The following is a 21,032-nucleotide window of genomic DNA, read 5'->3' on the forward strand; positions in this document are numbered from 1 at the left end:
TCAACTACTGGAAGACAAAAATCTGGTACCTGGGCAGGGCCCTAAGGTCAAAACTAGAGGTCAAGGAGCAGATAAAATCATCATTGGCAAAAGATTCCTATGGAAGAGGGGAAAGTAATATTTGGTAGAATTGCTTCCACTTCCTATGTAATTAGGGCAGAAGTCTAGAGAACAACTTTTTCTCTTTTTACCCCACAGAGTTTTTTACTCTCATCCCCTCTCCCACTAATACAAATCAGAATCGCAGGAATATGCAGCTGTACCATACTGGGATTGAACCTGCCACCTTGGCGTTCTCAGTACCATCCTCTAACCAACGGAGTTATCCAAGCTATATGCGGGAGCTATCCAACCTATGGGAAGGAGATTGACCGCGCCAACAGGGCTTGCATAGTTCCTGACCCTACTTTGGACATGGGGGGTCACAGGTCAAGCCCCACATCCATAGTTGCTCCCCACGTGGGTTGGAGTTTTCCACAAGGTTTCCACCATAGACCTTCCCTCGACCATAGTAGGGGATCCTTCAAGGCCAAGGGCCTCTCTGCCAACGTGAGCACCAGCCCCCATTCCCAGGCAGCTCCTGGCCATTTGTAGTTTTGCAGCCTAAGGTAAGCCACAATTCCCAGAATTCCTGGAGGATGTGTGTGCTTTAAATGTATGGTGTGTACACTAGTAGGCAAAATGGTGGAAACCTTTTGGGGAAAGTGCATTTCCGAGGTTTGATGGCTCATAACACCACTTTTCTTGGAGTAATACCATTTATCAATGGAAAGAGAATATAATGAAGAATGTAATGCAACAAAGTTTGTTCAGTTATCTGTATTTTGTCAATAACCAGGCATTGCAAATAGCAAGTAGCTTTCATTCATTTGAATGTAGCCAATGAGCATGAGTGTTTAGAGAGCCAACCAGGTGTTGTTGTTGTTGTTTAGTCATTTAGTTGTGTCCGTCTCTTCGTGACCCCATGGACCAGAGCATGCCAGGCATTCCTGTCTTCCAATGCCTCCCGCAGTTTGGTCAAACCCATGCTGGTAGCTTCGAGAACACTGTCCAGCTATCTCGTCCTCTGCAGGCCCCTTCTCCTTGTGCCCTAAATCTTTCCCAACATCAGGGTCTTTTCTAGGGAGTCTTCTCTTCTCATGAGGTGGCCAAAGTATTGGAGCCTCTGTCCTTCCAGTGAGCACTCAGGGCTGATTTCCTGAAGAATGGATAGGTTCGATCTTCTTGCAGTCCATGGGACTCTCCAGCACCATAATTCAAAAGCATAAATTCTTCAGCGATCAACCTTCTTTATGGTCCCCTTCATAGATCACTGCCTTGCCATGGCGAAGGGGCTTGAATAACTCAGAGAAGCTATGAGCTATGCCGTGCAGGGCCACCCAAGATGGACAGGTCATAGTGGAGAGTTTTGACCAAACGTGAACCACCTGGAGCAGGAACCGGCAAGCCACTCCAGTATTCCTGCCAAGAAAACTCCATGGACAAAGACAACCAGGTGTTATGACCATTAAACCTCGGAAATACATTTTCCCCAAAAGGTTTCCACAGTTTTGGCCACTAATGTAATGCAGAGGCTGTGAGAATAGCCGTGTGACCTGTAAGCACACATGTTGGGTTTTCTAAAGGGTGAAGATCAACAGTTGCTTCCCTTTCTCCCTCTCCATTTTTAGTTCTCCTGTTCAGGCAGAACCCCTAAAGAGGACCAGAGCTTTCTAGCTGTCTAGGGATCTGGTCCAGCAATGGACTCTTAGGGGACGGTTTTTAGTCACCACTGCACCAATGAGTGGTTTTGCACTACAAATTTAAAGAGAAAAAACAGGATTTAGGAGAGGAAATAAAAGGCACTTGGGCAAAAATTGCGAATATATGAAATGAATTTGGTATGTTGTCTTTGTCCTGTAACTACAAACTACAAGGGAAAGGGGGATTATTCTGAGGCACAGAATTTTGGAAAACTGCTGTTGAACTGCATTGTTGTATTGTGGGACATAGGAAGAGCTTTATTGGATTGGACTCTCGGATGGTGTCCCAAACAGTAGCAGACAAAATTAAGGTTACCATTAAGGTTATGGATAATTAAGGTTATCCATAAAGGTTGCCTTTATGGATGTTCTGATACCCATACAGACATGAGATAAGAACTGGCTTCACCCTCCTTCACAAACAATAGGTCACTTAAATCAGTTCTATGTCTTCAGCTGATAAGAGCTTGCATTGTTGTCTTCTCATCGTCGCCCACAGGGAAGGGTGGTGGTGTACAAATATATGCCATAGTTTCAACTTGCCAACATCCAAAATGTGTGACATGAGCTTTTGGAGGATGTGTGAAGGAGAACAAAAATACAAGAATAAACTAGAAATGAGTTGAGTTTAATTTCTGGAACCAAAAAGGACGTCCCTGTTTTCATTGGAGAAATGTTGGAGGGTATGGAATAGGGTGTCCCTATTTTCAGAGAAATGCTGGGTGGTATGTACTTCAAGTAAGAAAACGATTGCTCAGCTGAGCGATTTGTGACCGTAAATGTTAAAAATCCAACAATGGAGAATTTCCGTGGTGTCCCTCTTTCCCTTGATGGCCCTAAGCACGTTCTTATTTTTCTCAGTAGTTAATCCAGCCTTGCCAATGGCTCCCAGCAAACTCTGCTTAAGTTATAAGGTAAAGGTAAAGGGACCCCTGACCATTAAGTCCAGTCATGACTGACTCTGGGGTTGCGGCGCTCATCTCGCTTTATTGGCCGAGGGAGCCGGCGTACAGCTTCCAGGTCATGTGGCCAGCATGACTAAGCTGCTTCTGGAAAACCAGAGCAGCACATGGAAACGCCGTTTACCTTCCCGCCGGAGTGGTACCTATTTATCTACTTGCACTTTGACGTGCTTTCGAACTGCTAGGTGGGCAGGAGCAGGGACTGAGCAACAGGAGCTCACCCCATCGTGGGGATTCGAACCGCCGACCTTCTGATCGGCAAGTCCTAGGCTCTGTGGTTTAACCCACAGTGCCACCCGGGTCCTTGCTTAAATTATAGCTGTGGGAAATTCAGATGAGGTAAGCATGAGCCTACTAACTCAAAGCAAACTACTAACTGCTGCCTCCAGAAAATGTATGTGAAGCCGGATAGAATAACACTTTCCCTTGACGTCAAAGTGATCTGAAAGTTTACACCCACGTTAGACCTGGTTTGCTTTCTCTTGTTATCATACAACAATTCCACCTTTGTTGGCTCAAAACAGTCCTGCTGGAAGCCAGAAGCTTCAGTACCCAGCCGTGTCAAAATCTCTCTTCCTTCCTTCCCCACCTTCTCTGACTGGCTATAGTTTCCTGTTCAAGCGGCAAACCACACACAAACCCTGCCGGCATCATGGCAAGATACAGCGCTGTTTCGTGGATACAACTCATCTGCTTCTCCAGCGTGCTTTGCAAAGGAGTTTTCTCCTTGGATCATGTGCCAATGCTGCTCTGGTCGACACACAGGTGAGACTTTCTGATAAGCCTCAGTACAAAATCGGTCCATTTTAGAACGCTGCTCCTTACCTTTAAAAAAAGCCTAAATCCAAGGCGTGGGAAATTGTGGCCTTCTAGATGTTGCTGGATTCCAGCCCCGCAGCAGCCCCAGCTGGCATGCCCAATGGTCACAGGTGGTAGGAGTTGGGGACTAGCATCATGTAGAGTAGGGGTAGGCAACCTAAGGCCTGGGGGCCGGATGCGGCCCATTCGCCTTCCCAATCTGGCCTGCGGATGGTCCAGGAACCAGCATGTTTTTACATGAGTAGAAAGTGTCCTTTTATTTAAAATGCATCTCAGGGTTATTTGTGGGGCTTGCCTGGTGTTTTTACTTGAGTAGAATGTGTGCTTTTATTTAAAATGCATCTCTGGGTTTTTTGTGGGGCATAGGTATTAGTTCATCCCCCCCCAAAAAAATATAGTCCGGCCCCCCACAAGGTCTGAGGGACAGTGGACCGGCCCCCTGCTGAAAAAGGTTGCTGACCCCTGACGTAGAGGACCATAGGTTCCTTACCCCTAGCTTAAACGGTTTTAAGGCCAGGATATTTGAAGGTCTTAAATCCTTTCCTCTGTGCTTCTGCCTACCTTGACCATTCAGATCCTTAGCACTGTTTCATGTCAAAGGTTTGGTTGGTAGGTATGCAGGAGAGGGGCTCTGCAATGGCATGCAGTCTCTAAGGCTATGCTGAGGGGGAATCTGTTTGTCCCCCCCACCTTGTGCTGATGGCCTTGTTCTAAGACATTTCTATTATGGCACGTTTGATTCTTGAGTCCTGATAATTTAGTATCTGTTTTGGCCAGATCGCTGTCCCTCCCCCACCTCCATTATGATGTGTGTGTTGATTTTAATCTGGCACTACTATTCAGTCACTATATGCACTGGTAAGGTATCAGGTTGGGTAGATATACAGTGGTACCTCGAATCAAGAACTTAATTCATTCCAGAGGTCTGTTCTTAACCTGAAACTGTTCTTAACCTGAGGTACCACTTTAGCTAATGAGTCCTCCTGCCACCACCATGCGATTTCTGTTCTCATCCTGAAGCAAAGTTCTAAACCTGAGGTACTATTTCTGGTTTAGCAGAGTCTGTAACCCAAAGCGTCTGTAACCTGAGGTACCACTGTATATATATTGCCTGGGACCCCATTTGTCCAGGAAATGGTCTGAGCTATAGAATGGCCATATTTTCATCGGAGAAATGCAACAGAACTGGGAGAACTGAACATGTGATTCCAGGAGGTTCTCCATTCTTGCAGTTCTTTCAATATGAGCAAGAGGGGTTCTGGATGCCGTCCAGAACTCCAAGGCCCGTAAGAAATAACTAGATGGGGACAAAATGTGATGAGGAAAGGGGTGTATTGCTTCTTCTTTCTGCCTCTGAAGAAGGACGATTCTCTGTGGAGAGCTCAAGCACAGTGTGTGCTCGCAGTAGGATACGTTTTCTGGAAGAAAACTAATCAATACTTTCTTAGGATTTGTGGGGTGAGGGGCTTGGGTCTGGCACCTTCCATGGGACCCCCTAAACCTGGAACACAGAGGGCATGGCAACATAATTTTATTAAGCTGTATTGACTTGCCTTCTGTGGCACGTTTGGCTGTTAACCAGAATACATCTTCTTAGATATTTTTTCTGCAAAATGGAAATATTAACAACTGTTTAGGGCAATGTGCCCTCTGCTGGTTTGGGGGCCCTGGAAAATGGCCTACTTTGCTACCTGATTCAGCCAGCCCAGAGCTTGCTTGTGTGTGTGTGTGTGTGTGAGTGAGAGAGAGAGAGAGAGAGAGAGAGAGGCACGCTAAGTGCATTTTTTTTTAAAAAAAACTAAGTTCTGTAATTTTGAAAGAAAAGAGTCAATTGGGAAAAACAATGTATTCTGAAATAACACTGCTTATTAAAAATGAAAAAATGCTTTCAAGTCCCCTTCGCCCTTTATCCTTATCTGATAATGGTTGCACCTGTTGTCACCACAAACAGGTGAAACAGGAGCTCTTCTCTGTAGAAATAAGATGAGCTAGAATTAGAAAACTTCAGTTCATGCAGGTAATAAAGCCAGGCTTCTCCCTGAAGAACAGCCAGAAGCTTGCTCCGTGCAGTTTCTTTTTCCCCAATTCCATATTAAAGCCGGTTTATGTTTGTAGTGTGATGCAATCAGGAATCTGTGAACTTTGAATTTCAAGAATCCAACAGCCTGACCTAGGAGGTGTTTGACAACAGGAAGGGGGAGGGTGAAGAAGGTGTGGTTGTCCTTGAAGTATCTCCTCTATTATGGTGTCAAGAAGCTCTGCTGAGATAGGAAATGACTGCTGTGGTTTGAACTGTGATTGTGGGTTGCACAATCATTTCATGCATAGTTTCGATGTGCCCATAAAGCAGGTCTGGACAGAGGGTGCCCATATGTCCTATTTCTATTTGAATACATTATTCAGAAGTGGCCTGTGGTCCTCCAGATTCTTTCGGTCTCCAGCTCTCATTATCCCTGGCCCGCATGAAACATCTGGAGAGCCACATGTTTCTCATCCCTGCTCTGTTTGAAAGGCCATTCAGTCCTAAATCTGGTTCCCTAGTTGGTCAGGGAGTAGATTGGAGCAGAGAAATCTTGTTGGGATAAGCAAGGGAAAATCAACAGTTGAAGACCTGCCAAGATGGCGGAGAAGGAGCAGGAACGGGAGTCTAGAGCCAGGACCCAGGAAGCCGAGAGTCAAGAAGCCAAGGGTCCGAGGATGAAGAAGAAGGGGAGTTTGGATTTGATATCCCACTTTATCACTACCCTAAGGAGTTTCAAAGCAGCTAACAATCTCCTTTCCCTTCCTCCCCCACCAACAAACACTCTGTGAGGTGAATGAGGCTGAGAGACTTCTGAGAAGTGTGACTGGCTCAAGGTCACCCAGCAGCTGCATGTGGAGGAGCAGGGAAGCAAACCCGGTTCACCAGATTACGAGTCTACTGCTTTTAACCACTACATCACACTGGCTCTCATTTTCAGGATCAGGAAGCAAGGAGTCAAGAAGCCAAACTCAGCAAGGCAGGAAGCGTGTTTCTGTGGCAAAGAGCCAAAGGGAAATGCTGACCTTATACCCCTTCCCGGCTCTTGCCACCAGGTGCTGTGAGTTACCAATCAGCCTCACCTGTGCGGCCATGCCTTGCCTCTTCAGAACAAACTTAGGAAAGCCCCAGTCCTGCGAAGCCCTACTGGTCACAGGGCCTGACTCCTGCACACACTCCTGACACTCCCAGCCCTATGGGTGACTCGCCCCACCCCTGGTGCGCCGCCCCAGGTGCCCGAGCAGCTTCCTGCACCACTGTTTGCTAGCCAAACAGTAAAGGTAAAGGGACCCCTGACCATTAGGTCCAGTCATGACCGACTCTGGGGTTGCGGTGCTCATCTCACTTTATTGGCCAAGGGAGCCGGCGTACAGCTTCCGGGTCATGTGGCCAGCATGACTAAGCTGCTTCTGGTGACCCAGAGCAGCGCACAGAAACGCTGCTTAACTTCCCACCGGAGTGGTACCTATTTATCTACTTGCACTTTGATGTGCTTTCAAACTGCTAGGTTGGCAGGAGCCGGGACCGAGCAACGGGAGCTCACCCCATTGTGGGGATTTGAACCACCAACCTTCTGATCGGCAAGTCCTAGGCTCTGTGGTTTAACCCACAGCGCCACCCGCGTCCCTCAGCCATAGAGTAGGTAGGAGCAATTGTAAGGAAGGCCACATGCCTGTTCTTTTGAAATATCCATAGCGTTCAATCAGAGGAAACCTTTGACAGTTTGTATAGTGACAGCCTGCTTTTGTGCCCAGATTGGGAGTGAAAGAAGCTCGTAAATGATTTCCCCCGATTTGACAGTGCCACTCTGACCAATATTTCCCCCTTCCTGCTTAAAAGAGAGATGCGGGCTGTTTTATTTGGCATATGGAATGATCCGGTGAATACAAACAAGGTGAGCTTTCTGACTGCATGGGCAAGAGATTTTTTTTTGAGGAATCAGACATGCTAAATTTGAAGATGACATTTCATATCAGACCATTGTTGGGTTGCCACTCCAAATAAAATTCCCTCGGCTAGAAGTGAATTGGGCTGTCACAGTCATATCACTCAGCGAGATGTTTCGGTACCTGTTTGAAATTCCACTAAAGCAGCCGCTGGTTTTAATTATGTAGCTCCAACTGCCGCCGTCGGCAACCAGAGCATCTTCCATCGGTTTCTAGCAGCTGAATGCAGATCCTGAAATTGTTTTAATTGGGGTATCTGTTTACATGAGACCGAGCAGGAGAGGAGTCTTCTTGTTTGTTGGCCTCCTCCTGGTTGAAAACCATACCAAAAATGATCAAAACTCAACAAATCTGCCACTGTTTGGGCTGATAGATAACTTGTGGACTTGCAAGCTCTAAATGTTTGATTGGCAAATTGTTTGGCTATGTGACTATGGACAGTTGCAGAGTGGGATAGTGATGGTCCTTACCTTTCAGCTGTTTTCTAGATGCCAAGAATAGTATTCTTTCTCCTTTTCTCTCAACTAAAGCAGGTCTGCAACCACATAGATCATCTTTCCTCATCCTGGTGCTTTCAATGTGTCTCTGCCTACATCTCCCATCAACCCCAGCCAGTCAAGCTATGCTCTCAATAGCCTCACCATCGTATGCCCATGCTGGCAGTGGGTCATGGGCATTGTAGTCCACAGCATCTGTCAGGGGTGGATTTTAGTAATCTTTCATGATATGGAGCCATGCAATACAAAAACTTGGCGCCCGCAATATGGATCTTCTCAATTATGGATCTTCTCAATTTTGTATCTTCTTGGCTGGGCACCCTGTGGGGGAGATCACCTGCACCACCCAAAATCTAGAGGGCACCAAGTTGAGAAAGGTTGACCTGGAAATAACAACATGGGGGGGGGGAGGGAGGTTGGTGAAGATTGGTTCCACCATTCGTCTTGAAAATGCAAAACAGTTCTGAAAGAAAACCAATTGTTCTAAGAGAAGGATTCTAAATAGGCCATGAACCCATGAGAAGTAAAATGAGCTGCATTTTAACAATGAATCCTAGCTTTCCAAAAGTTTTCTGTGCTCATATCCCTTCGAATGTAATGTCATTTATTATTTTTGTTACATCTAATTAATTCTGATTCATGTTTCACATATTATTTTTAAATTAATAGCAGATTTTTTTTAATTAAATAAAAAACCCTAGGAAAAATCCATCTGTGAGTATTTATTTCACACAAACTTGTGCTATTTTCACACATTATTTAAAACAAAATAGATGGGTGTTTGTTCTCTACAGAATCATTTTAGGTGGTGTTTATTTATTTCTCTGCTCTGATGTGAACCACGTAGATAATTTACCAAAGCCAAAAATGCTACCGTGGACCCAAAACACCAAAGAGCCCTCAGAGATTTTACTAATTAAATTAAAGGACGAACTTACATCGATTTAGAGAGCTTATCAGATTTATAAAGCCACTTACAGAACCTGTAAAATATAATTATATTATTCTAAATTATATATTTGTAGGACATGCAGATAAACATAATCCCATGTAACCACATAACTAGCTCCTTCAACCTGAAATCTTATACACATTTAGGAGTAGGGATGGCTGAACTAATTTCAGTTTGCCTCAGTTCCCCCCCCCCATTTGTTCATTCTTCAGTGCTGTTTGCCACATTTTTGCATCTGTTTATTTTATTTTATTTTTTTAAAAGAAACCACACATTTTCATGTACATTTCTCCCACTAAACAATTTCCCTATATCTACAGATTTTTTCCAAGCATTTCCCCTCAATATGATGCATTTTATTTGCTTTCTTTTTGGAGAAAGTGTGAATTAGATAGGATGTCACAGAGCAAGCTTGCCTGTAAACCACCCAATTCAAAACTAGCGCTGACTCTTTATGAGCGAAAAATGATCACCACAGACTTGGCTGAGTGTCAGGTTGGCAATCTTGTATATTTTCTTTGGTACCAGGAAATGCTCCCTGTTGTTAATAGGTGACAACAGCATCAGTATTTTCTGATTGTGAAGACCCGCAGGACCTAGTACTGACTTCCCATGTTAGTGGAGCTGTGGCAAGCACCAATGACTCTATCTCATTTTGTGCAATCCTCTACCCCCGTGACAGACATTGTGTACTAGGCCACACACCTCATGGTGGCCATTTTGTGACTGGGATCCTTGGCACCGGTCTCAATTTTTAAGTCTTTATAGCTCAAAGTGATAAACATAATCTCTAAAATGTTGTAAATAATATTTTTATTGTGTAGAATTCAGTAGAGAAGCGGAAGGGGTAGCGGTAAGAAAGCCATTTTCTAATTTATCAACATGCAAGCATCTGCACCTCTCTCTCTTTTACGAAAAGGAATGCATACACACGCACTTCACAAACACCACACACATGTACAAGCTGCTGTGCGAAATTTTCGATCCCATTAAAATAAAAGTAAACAGCCCTTTGAAAAATTAATTTCTTTCAGATCCTTCCAAGACTTGGCAACCACTTTACATGAAGGGCACGTTATCTCAAAGCAGGAGCTGCATGCATTGCTGAAGCAAGCTCTGGCTTCTCCAGACCCCAGAAATGTCGCCTTGTTTCTTCAAGATGCGGTAGGTGTCAGCAATTTGTCTTGTCTCATAGCCGAGGAGTGCAGCTTGTGTCTAATGAGCCGAGATGTCCCCCCCAGCGATCTATGCTATCTTTTTGTTTTTGTTTTTCAGTTTAGTGTGGATGACTTCACACGTTACGCCAGCTCCTCTGGAAATGAGACACCGTTTCGCAATGTTCAGGCAAGCATAACTATCTCATATGGCGTCTCCCAGCAGTTTTCAAAAGCAAAACAAAACAACACCCAAAAGGAATGACAGAGACATTTGCAATTCTGGTAACAGGCTGAAGGCTCTTTCCAGCTTGAGAAAGCAATAGTCGTAAAATAAACTTAAGCACCTGCAATTTTCAGGAAAGTGTTTGAAGTTACCCAAGACTTGCTGTTTCTTCTGTGTGTGGATCTTTGGCAGTGTGGGAGTTCCTCAGCTTCTGAGGGGTGGTTCAGTTAAGGAGATTCTGTCAGGTTCAGGGGAATATTTTGTGAACTAAATTATAGGTGATAACTAAAGGTCGTATTCAACTTAATTTTACTCACGGTAGACCCATTGAAATGAATGAATTTACTCTGAGTTGAATACCTACGTTTCCACTGGAGTTAAATGAATGATTGGTAGAAGAATTCTCATTCCAGCAATAGGGCATATGTTAAAAAACAAACAAACCTGGATGATAAGCAATCTAAATGCTTTAAGGAATGTAGTGATGCTAATTATCCATTGATTTGATGATGCTCACATAGCCATTACCTGAGAGGAAACAGATGGCTCTTTGATCTCCTTTTAACAAAGAGTACTAATGAGTCTGTGTTTTGGAAAATGAACATGTACTGTAACTAAAATACTTATAATCAGGAATGGGGAACCCCAAGCCACGGCCAGATTTCATAGGGATGTATGGATCCGCTCCTGGCCATCAGTTGTACAGTGCGGAGCAGGATTGTAGAGTTAAACAGGGCCACAATGCCCTGCAATGCAAGAAGCTTTCACCCAACATGGGGATTGAACCCATTGCCCTGAGATTAAGAGTCCTATGCCCTTTCAACTGAGCTATCCAGCAATTGAGGCTGGATAAGATCTGTAAGAAGATCACCTGCGATAAATGTCTCAGAGGTTTTGTGTTCCTTGTAAACATGGAAAAAGTAGTCCGTGCATTTTGCAAGTGCATGCAATTTTGGGGATACAATTGCATCCTGAAGCATGAGGCTTTAAATACAGTAAAATAGGACCTGGGCCAGAGAGATGTGGAGATCTGTGTTATCACCTGAACCGCAGGTCACTTCACTGCCTGACAACTGTAAAAATCATCGTGAGAGAATTGCGTGGCGAGTACCCACCTCCCCCCTTGGAAAATAAAGACACAAGACACAGCATTTAAGGTTAATGGGTGAAAAAAGGCCACAACTTTATTGATTGCAGGAATTGAGCGGTATTGGCTTAGGTATTGGTCCTATCGACTAACCATCTTCAGCCTGATTGCTTGAAGGGTTAACCGCCAGCAGGCGGAGTCCTGCTGATGTACATCAACTAGGAACTCCCCTGGGGTCACCACTCAGGGGCGTGCCTTAGGCCCACACCTCCATAGGCTTCGGACAGGGCAACGCCCCCCGGAATCCTTTACCGGACTACCCTTCAATTTGGGGGAAGGTGATGGCGCTTCCTCCCCCCCATTTGCATAACAATACCCTTACCAATGCCGAGGAAGTTGTGACGATTTGCTATGAGGTAGGTGAAAAACCAAATGGCTGGTGCCAAGTGGAAAAAATTCCTACCAGGCCCCTTGACGGCGACCAACTGAAGTCCATTGCAATGTCAGAGAGCCAAACCTAAGGGCGGGCAGGGTGGTAAACCGGAGCAGCTGGAACGAAGAAGAGAGGGAAATCTTCGGCCGCACCAGCCCTAAATTGCCCGGGCCGATTGGCTGGCCAGGGAGATGACGCGCCCGAGGATTCCCCCAGTCTTGCGGGGGCTGTTACTCAGCCCCTGCACACATGGGGAGGGTGTGGAGCCCGCAACCCCACCTCCTCTCCAGCTCGGAAGTGGTTTTGTGAGGCTTCCTTAAAACTGCTAGTATGCCACATCATAGGACAGGACCATTCGTAGTTCTCTCTCTCTCTCTCTCTCTCTCTCTCTCTCTCTCTCTCTCTCTCTCTCACACACACACACACACACAATATTTTAAACACAAGGTTGACTTTTTCATCAACCTATAAACTTCTTGCAAAGCAGCCAATTTTCACACAGAGATTAATTAACCCCCCCGCCAATAAAAACATTCAGAAAATTGTGAACACTTGAACATCTTTTTTGTTTTTTTGTTCAGCTTGATGATGATGATGATTATCGGGTTGTTTATATAATGAAATTGCATGTCAAATTCTTGTTGAGGATAACAGAGTTTATTTTGCATAATGGAGGCTCTAAAAGACTGTAATCAAGCCTATCAGAGTAAAAAAGAAAAAGAAAGGAATCATTCCTGCTTTAATCATCCAATTCATAATTAACTGTGCTTTGTGCTTACTACAGGAACTTCTGAGAACTTCATCATCTTCTTTAGTCTTGCCAGCTGTGGACTGCCAGGCCGTGAGTCACCTTTCAGGGTACCTCCAAGAAACGCTGAACTGGGCCTTGGTAAATGTAGACGGCAAAGAAACATCCCAGCTGATGGTTAATGGATCCAAACCCAATGTGTTTGTCATAAAGCTACCACTGACCAGCAGGTATGAGGCTATTATTATTATTTATTAAATTTGTATGCCATCTGTAGAAATAAGGATGGACGACGCGGGAGTTGGATGCATGTGAGCTGTGCACACCAACCAAGCAAGCAAGCTGCCGGCTAGCTTTGCAGAGCCTCTTTTTATTAGCAGAAATCAACAGTTGGAAACAGTAGTGAAACCACTCTGAACTTAACAAATTTCCAGCAAGGCACATTTCCAGCGTTAGCGATTTACATGTCAAACCAGGTGCTTCCCCCAAATGTTCCCTTGATACTTGATAACAGCTGCTTCAGCCAGTGTGGTGTGGTGGTTAAGAGCGGTAGACTCATAATCTGGTGAACCGGGTTCGCTTCCCCGCTCCTCCACATGCAGCTGCTGGGTGACCTTGGGCCAGTCACACTTCTCTGAAGTCTCTCAGCCCCATTCACCTCACAGAGTGTTTGTTGTGGGGGAGGGAGGGAAAGAAGAATGTTAGCTGCTTTGATACTCCTTCAGGTAGTGATAAAGCGGGATATCAAATCCAAACTCTTCTGGTTCTTCTTCTTCTTCTTCTTCTTCTTCTTCTTCTTCTTCTTCTTCTTCTTCACTTGCTCCAGCCAAGTGGAACATTAAGCAAAGCTTTCTGCGAGGGAGGCAAAGGTCAGAGACTGGGCATGGCGGCTAGACATGCTGTGGCATGTCTTATGCTCAGGTGGGGGTGTGCCCTCATGCTGCACCCACCATCCCCACATCACCCTTCATCCAGAAATCTCAGGGAGGTCACAGCACTCTTGCATGCATGTACAAAACTCTTGTGGCTTTTTATGCAGGCCTTATGTAAGAATCATACATGTAGCAGACTCACTGAAATAAATGAAACTAAGTCACATTTATAGGCGTTTTCTGTGTAGGACTAGCATTGGATACAGCTCATAGATACAGCATCTCCACCCCCTATTGTTCAGCCCGGATGCTGAGATCCAGCTCCGAGGGTCTTCTGGTGGTTCCCTCATGGAGAGAAGAGAAGCTACAGGGAACCAGAAGTGAGCACTCCAATTGGAGAACAGCCTTCACCAAAGGTGTCATGGGCTTCGAAGACACTCAAACTCAGGATGAAAGGGAGAAATGAGCTAAGAGGAAGGCACATTTGGCAAACCCTCACCATGATCAACTCCCACCCAGAAACCTACACTGCCACTGTGGAAGGACGTGTGGATCCAGAATTGGCCTCCACAGTCACTTATGGAATCACTGTTAAGATCGTGTTCATGGAAGACAATCTTACTCGGCGACGAGTGATCGCCAAAGAAGAAGAAGAAAGACAGGGAACCGGGCAGAGAGTCTTCTTGGTAGTGACACCCACCCTTTGGAACACCCTCCCATCAGATGCCAAGGAGATGACTAACTATACAACCTTTAGAAGACATCTAAAAGCCCAGTATACCTGAAGGAGTGTCTCCACCCCCATCGTCCAACCCAGACACTTGAGGTCCAGCGCCAAGGGCCTTCTGCGGTTCCCTAACTGCGAGAAGCGAAGTTACAGGGAACCAGGCAGAGGACCTTCTCGATAGTGGTGCTTGCCCTGTGGAACGCCCTCCCATCAGATGTCAAAGAAATTAACAACTATCTGTCATTTAGAAGACATCTGAAGGCAGCCCTGTTTAGGGAAGTTTTTAATGATTGATATTTTAATGTATTTTTACTCTTTTGTTGGAAGCTGCCCAGAGCGTCTGTGGCAACCCAGCCAGATGGGCAGGGTACTACTACTACTTCTACTACTAGTAATAGTTTATATGATGATGATGAAAGGTTTTGACCACCAGATACTGCCTCCTATGAGGTTCCAAAAGTCCAAGACTGCCGCACGTTATGTTACCACTTCTTTAATTAATGTTAAGGCACTCTGGTTTCTATATCCTGTAGCCCTCCAGGTGAGGTTGGATTCCAACTCCCATCAGCCAGCATGACCTCTGAGCCAGACAACTCCCATCATTCTTAACCACTGGCCATGCTGCCAGGGGCTGTTTAGAGGTGTAGTCCAAAACATCTGGACTACAAGTTGAAGAAAGCTGATCAAGGATTTTGGGAACTATAGTCCAACAAGTTCCAGAGAGTCACAGGCTCTTCCAGTTCTGTGTTATGGTGTAGACATGACCTTTGAGAATCATCTTTCCAAGCTTCCTGGAGATGACGGATATTGAACCTGAGTCCTTGCATATGCAAAATTTATGTGCTATGATTTATCTATGGGCCTTTCCCTAAGGGGAAGAACCCATACCACTGAGGAACAATGTTAGGAAAAACAACAGCCAAACACATTCCATATTATTAAATTTTCCAAGTGCATCATTTGAATAAAGCTGGGAGGCGAGTCATTCATCTTGACTCCTATTGCCTGACACCAAGAAACCCGCAAAAATAAAATAGGTGGCACATTTGCAAATGATAAATGGATTTTTTTTTTAAAAAAAGGAACCCTGAGCAATTCTGCGAAATCCAGTATCGTCTGAGTAAACAGAAAAAAAGATATCGATATAATAAAAATGTTTTAGATGTGCTGTGTCTCTTTCATTATCCGTAACCTCCTAAGGTTCTGTTTACCTGACTTACGCCATCATTTGTTGTATGTTAAAAGTCAGCACAGAGCGATTTTTCACCTTCATAGTAATATGGTGAACCTACCTTCTGAATATTTTATCCTCTGGGACAACCACAGAAAAATGAAAGCACTCCAACCGGCGGGTAAAATTATTGCCTTATCATGTAGAATTATATTCAGAAGACAATTTCATGTCTCACATTTTCTTAAAGGCTTTTTGGAATGACCCCTGAGAATGCACACACACATGCATGTATGCTCGCATATACACAACTCTGAATGGTTTGAGAGTGATTCTTGTGATTTTTATCCAAATGCACCACCTTGCAGTGCAAAGCAATCGCTTAAAAACCTCACCCATGCAAGCAATTCCACAGGTTTTGCCCTCTACCATATCCCAATGCACACGACACACAGATACCATACAGCCGGTTTCCTCCAGAGACACATGTATATCTAACATGCGTGCTGGAATTCAACAACATCCTGTGAGCGCACAGCACAGGATCCTCACCTCTGGCTCCAAGAAAAGGCGGCACAACTTGAGAGAACCAAGTGGCAATTTAATGCATCTTTAGCATGAGGTCAACTTGGCTAAAGTTTGGCAGTTTTGCTCCCTCAAGAAGCTTGGCTAGACCTGTCTAGTTTGGGAGGTATGCTTGGGGATAGTTGCATTGTCCCTTTCGGAACAGCTCATGTAGTTTCGGTGGCATGTGGGGAGGCATGTCAGCGCCAGTCTCCCCTTTACAGAGGACAGCATTTCCATTGCAAGAGTTATCGGGAAGTGCAGTTCTCGATCTAAACTCCAAATATGGTTTAAATGTAGAGAACTATAAGACAGGAGAACAGCAGGGGCCTTGAGGTTACTAATCAACAGGACACCTACCCAGCGGTGGAGGAAGCCTCTCGGGCACCTGGGGTGGCGTGCCCAGGGGCAAGGCAAACTGCCCATAGGGGCGGGGTGAACTGCCCATAAGGATGCCCATAGAAGAAGAAGTTTGGATTTGATATCCCGCTTTATCACTACCCAAAGGAGTCTCAAAGCGGCTAACATTCTCCTTTCCCTCCCCCCCACAACAAACACTCTGTGAGGTGAGTGGGGCTGAGAGACTTCAGAGAAGTGTGACTGGCCCAAGGTCACCCAGCAGCTGCATGTGAAGGAGCGGAGACGCGAACATGGTTCCCCAGATTACGAGACTACCGCTCTTAACCACTACACCACACTGGCTCCATCCCATAGGGAGGGACAGGATGGGCAGCGCCCATAGGGACGTATGGGGCACATGGCACCTATAGGGATGGGACAGGGGTGTGGCGTGTCATGGGGCGTGTCATGGGGCCTCAGTTGTCCTACACCTGGGGGTAAGAGGCAGTGGGCGGACAGCGTAGAGTGTCACGGTCCAGTTTACAGGTGGTCAAAGTCCTGGTGGAGGACGTCCGGACCGGGGGCAAGATGGTGGGGTGGGAGCAGGAACGGGAGTCTGGAAGCCAGGAGTCAGGAAGCCAAAGGTCAGAGAGCTGGGAATCAAGAAGCCAAAGGTCCGAGGATCAGGAAACCAGGAGTCAAGAAGCCCAAGGCAGGAAGCATGTTGCTGTGGCAAAGAGCCAAAGGGAAATGCTGACCTTATATCCCTTCCCGGCTCTTGCCACCAGATGCTGTGAGTTACCAATCAGCCTCACCTGTGCAGCCACGCCTTGCCTCTTCAGAACAAATTTAGTAAAGCCCTAGTCCTGCGAAGCCCTACTGGTCACAGGACCTGGCTCCTGCCCACACTCCTGACATAGGGCCCGTGGGCACCGGAGACACATGGCTTGGGAGTGCTGCAGGCCCCACAGTGAATGCTGCCCGCCATTTTGTCACCCCCGTCAGTGGTGAAACCCGGGGTGGGCTGCACCTATCACACCCCCTTTCTACGCCCCTGCACCTATCTGTTCAAGGGCGACATCATGGCCCCTATTTTTCTTGGACTAGATAAACTAAAATTACGTATTATGCAAGATACCTAGATTGCATTAAATGGCACTGTTGGACTACCTGAATGGACTTGTTAATCTAATATAGACATTTCTGCCTCCCTGTCTTGCTCTTCAAACATGATCTCTCATTATAGGCTGTCCTATAGGTGTTGTCAATAGTCACATTACGTAAAGTCATTCAATGGAGGCATAAATTATTGAGTCTGACAAGGATCTGATTATCTGTCTTATCCAATACCAGCTTGTTCTTCTGTCAGTTTACCCATCGTTGGATTTGTTTTTTAATCAGCTTTTCCTTACTCAACAGCAAATTACCCTGAAAACATTAGGTCTCTTAGGAAGGCAATCATTGTTAATAACAAATCTAAGTTTTAAGGGGCCAGCCTAAACACAACACATTCATTGTTTTTCCCCGTGGAAAATTTTATTAAATTTTTAAACAATAAAACAAAAATTGCAAGGCAACCATTTCATCAAAAACAAGAAATCTGGTATAAACATTTATATCCAGTTTATATAATTTATGGGTTGTGCAACTCTTTCTACAATATGTTATCCATAAGAGTTATCAATGTACATATCCTCTCCACAGGCTTTATTGAGATAAGGGGGGAGAAAAAGATCCCCCTTATTAACATATGCAAAAAAGGGAAGCCATATGTTGTCAAAATTGCCATTTTTTGTTATCCCTTTCCATACCCTCCAACATAAAACAAAGGAAAATCGGGGTGCGCTACCTTTCATAGCTCTTCTATGTCACAATGTGGCATGAGGGAAAAGGTTAGCCGCTCTTCCCAATGCCATGGTCCCAATCTGGATAATCCCCTCCCCTCACTAAATAGCCTTGGGACCGTGATGTTGGGGGCGGGGGTCATTAACCCTTTATCTCTCGCCACTGTCCAATTCCCATTTTGTATTCTCCATTTTGCAATCTCTACCCAAGACAACTGGCATCTTTCGGAATTAAATTAAACCGCTGATTGAATATTAGATTTCCAGCCCTGGAGTTATCCTTGCATTCTATATGTGATCTGATTTTGCAGCCCGCCCCTCTTTCTGGAATACTGTTCCCTTACTGAGTCCCCTGGATGCTTCAGTTTGGAACATGCCCTGTCTAGCAAAGCTAAAATCCTTAATTATTTTTTTTAAAAAAACCCCAGAGCTACCGGTAAGTTGTCCAATTGTTATATTTCTGTGCTGTTCTTTTTTCTTTCCTGTGTTTTCATTTTCATTCAAATCATAGTAGTATTTTTCTTTCAACTGCAAGTGGTAGGCCATGTCAGTATTCTTCCCCTTCCAACATTTTCATTTTCTTTCTTTCTATGTTTCCCATGTAGGACGAATGACCTATCCACTCGAAAGGAGCTCCTGGAAAATGGTAAGTGAAACAATCCACAAGTGATCCAGGTTGTTATTAACAATTAAGCATGAAAGATCAGCATTCAGGGGGAAAAGAGGCTTTCATGCATATTCCCTTGCTAGAGAAGGAATAACGTGTACAAAGTGAACAGAGATCTAGTTGCAGTGGATCCACTGTGATCCGCACCTACTCTGTGGATATGTGTCCCATAGCTGTCAATGTTTCCCTTTTTTACAGGGAAATTCCCTTATTCCGAATAGGATTCCATGCAGGAAAAGGGAAAAGTTGACAGCTATGATGTGTCCTCAGATACCATGGTTCTTATAAAAATCCACTAAGTTCTCCTTGGGGTCATATGCCAGTTGAGTTCAATAATAAACAATTGTACTTTTATTTAATTAATTAGTACATCAATATCTCCATCATAGAGCTCAAGGCATGAAACATTACAGTTTCCCCAAATTCATGGTCAATGGTCAGTGATGTCAGACGTTGTAGACCAACAACATATGGAGGACAACATATAGAGGAATACAGATCTCCTCTTATTGTAAAGGATTTTTTTAACCACTTCATGTGTTATCACCCCAGTTCACATGTCAACCAGATTCATATCTTAGCAAAAAATTGAGCTGCCTGAATAGTATTTGGGCAGTGCTGGTGGTCTGCCTACATCATCTAATCTTTCCCTCACTTCAACTTACTTTTTAATAACTTTCAATAGTCACTAACCCTCTGGACCTTTTCTGAAACATTGTTTTGATCGGGGAAACTTAGATGTCTTACTTTACTTTTGTGATTTGCCAAGTACATTGTTTAACGGTTAATATTTCAATATAAATGAGCACAGACACTTCTTTACTACATGAGAATTGTTGCCTTCCAAGATATCGTAGCAATTTTGGGTGAACTTAATGACATTGTTAAGCAGTTATAATAAATTTTATGTCTACAGACAAAATAATTGGAGAGTATACTAAGTCTTTGCAGCAACAAGGAATTGAGTCTGTGGCCATTTATACAGCAAGGCGACCTTCAAAGGTGAGTACTTTCCAGAGCCTAGAGTCCTCAAAGGTTTGTCATGTGGTAAGATAGCAGAAATAGTGTTTGATTTTCCCCATTTCACAAGTGTTGTGTTCGCTGTATATTACTACTAATGTTCTGCCATAAGGATTAGGCAACTGTTATGTTTTGGGTGAAGGGACAGTCCCCACGTCATAACTTCAAACAAGACACAAGATTTGGTAAGAAAAATGAAATAAGATGGGTTATGTTTTTACACTAGTAGGGTTATTGGCCCCTGGAGTGCTCTCAGACAGAATAACAGATGGCTTCTAATGTGCGCACACAGCTGTGTGGAAGCAGGAGCTGCTCATTCATTTAAATATTGTGGAGACAACCATTCACTCATCTCCGTATTGTAATGCGGCATTTTATGAAGTTAATTGGTTAGGCCAAGGCTGGGCTCCTTGATGGATATCCTCCCATCCTTCTTTACCATTGATGATGATGAGAGGTGAAGTTCAACAACACTTGGAGGACCAAAGATCCCTCAGCCTTGAGCTGCGCCCTGATCCTGCAGAGCTTCCTGTGCTCATTATAATATGCAGAATTCATGGATTTAGCAACTTTCTCTCACCCCGTTTTTCACTTGTCCTTCTGCAAACCTGAAGGTTTCCCAAAGCCTGCTGGTACCTCCATTTTGTACATAGATGGTGCTGTTTTGTTTTTCTACATAAGGATACAGACTCGGAGTGTTATTAACAATTTGTCTACAGCAGCCTTCTCCAACCCAGTGCCCTCCAAATGTTGGAGGCCCTAGCCAACATGGCCAGGGGTCAAGGATGATGGGATTTGGAGTCCAATAAAACTTTGGAGTCCATCAGGTTGGTGAACTTCAAAACCTGCAATGGATAATCCAAAGTGACACACAGTACAGTGGTACCTCGGGTTACATACGCTTCAGGTTACATACGCTTCAGGTTACAGACTCTGCTAACCCAGAAATAGTACCTCAGATTAAGAACTTTGCTTCAGGATGAGAACAGAAATCGTGCTCCGGCAGCACAGCAGCAGGAGACCCCATTAGCTAAAGTGGTGCTTCAGGTTAAGAACAGTTTCAGGTTAAGAACGAACCTCCGGAACGAATTAAGTACTTAACCCAAGGTACCACTGTATCTGGTTCCAGAGACCTAGTAGTCTCTTAGCAGAAATCTCTCAAAAAAGGTTGGTGGTCCTTAATTTAAGTGATACTGCAATGGACGGAAACCAGAACCTTCATTCATAATCCATTACTGATGT

At 44.7% G+C, this 21,032-nt stretch overlaps 1 protein-coding gene across 1 annotated transcript in view; it reads left to right on the forward strand.

Annotated features, from left to right (window-relative positions):
* Positions 1-3,043: 3,043 nt before the first annotated feature.
* Positions 3,044-21,032, forward strand: part of LOC309379590 (V-type proton ATPase subunit S1-like) — a gene marked incomplete at its 3' end in the record, with an annotated part of 41,403 nt that continues 23,414 nt past the window's right edge. Inside the window, exons 1-6 of the mRNA XM_081928870.1 lie at positions 3,044-3,469; positions 9,973-10,102; positions 10,214-10,282; positions 12,623-12,816; positions 18,709-18,749; positions 19,687-19,772. Coding sequence (XP_081784996.1) covers positions 3,357-3,469; positions 9,973-10,102; positions 10,214-10,282; positions 12,623-12,816; positions 18,709-18,749; positions 19,687-19,772 — 633 coding nt within the window. The 5' untranslated portion in view covers positions 3,044-3,356. The remainder of the gene's footprint in view (positions 3,470-9,972; positions 10,103-10,213; positions 10,283-12,622; positions 12,817-18,708; positions 18,750-19,686; positions 19,773-21,032) is intronic.

Source organism: Podarcis melisellensis, assembly GCF_964234715.1.
Source record: "Podarcis melisellensis genome assembly, chromosome: 10".
NCBI classification, from domain to species: domain Eukaryota; kingdom Metazoa; phylum Chordata; class Lepidosauria; order Squamata; family Lacertidae; genus Podarcis; species Podarcis melisellensis.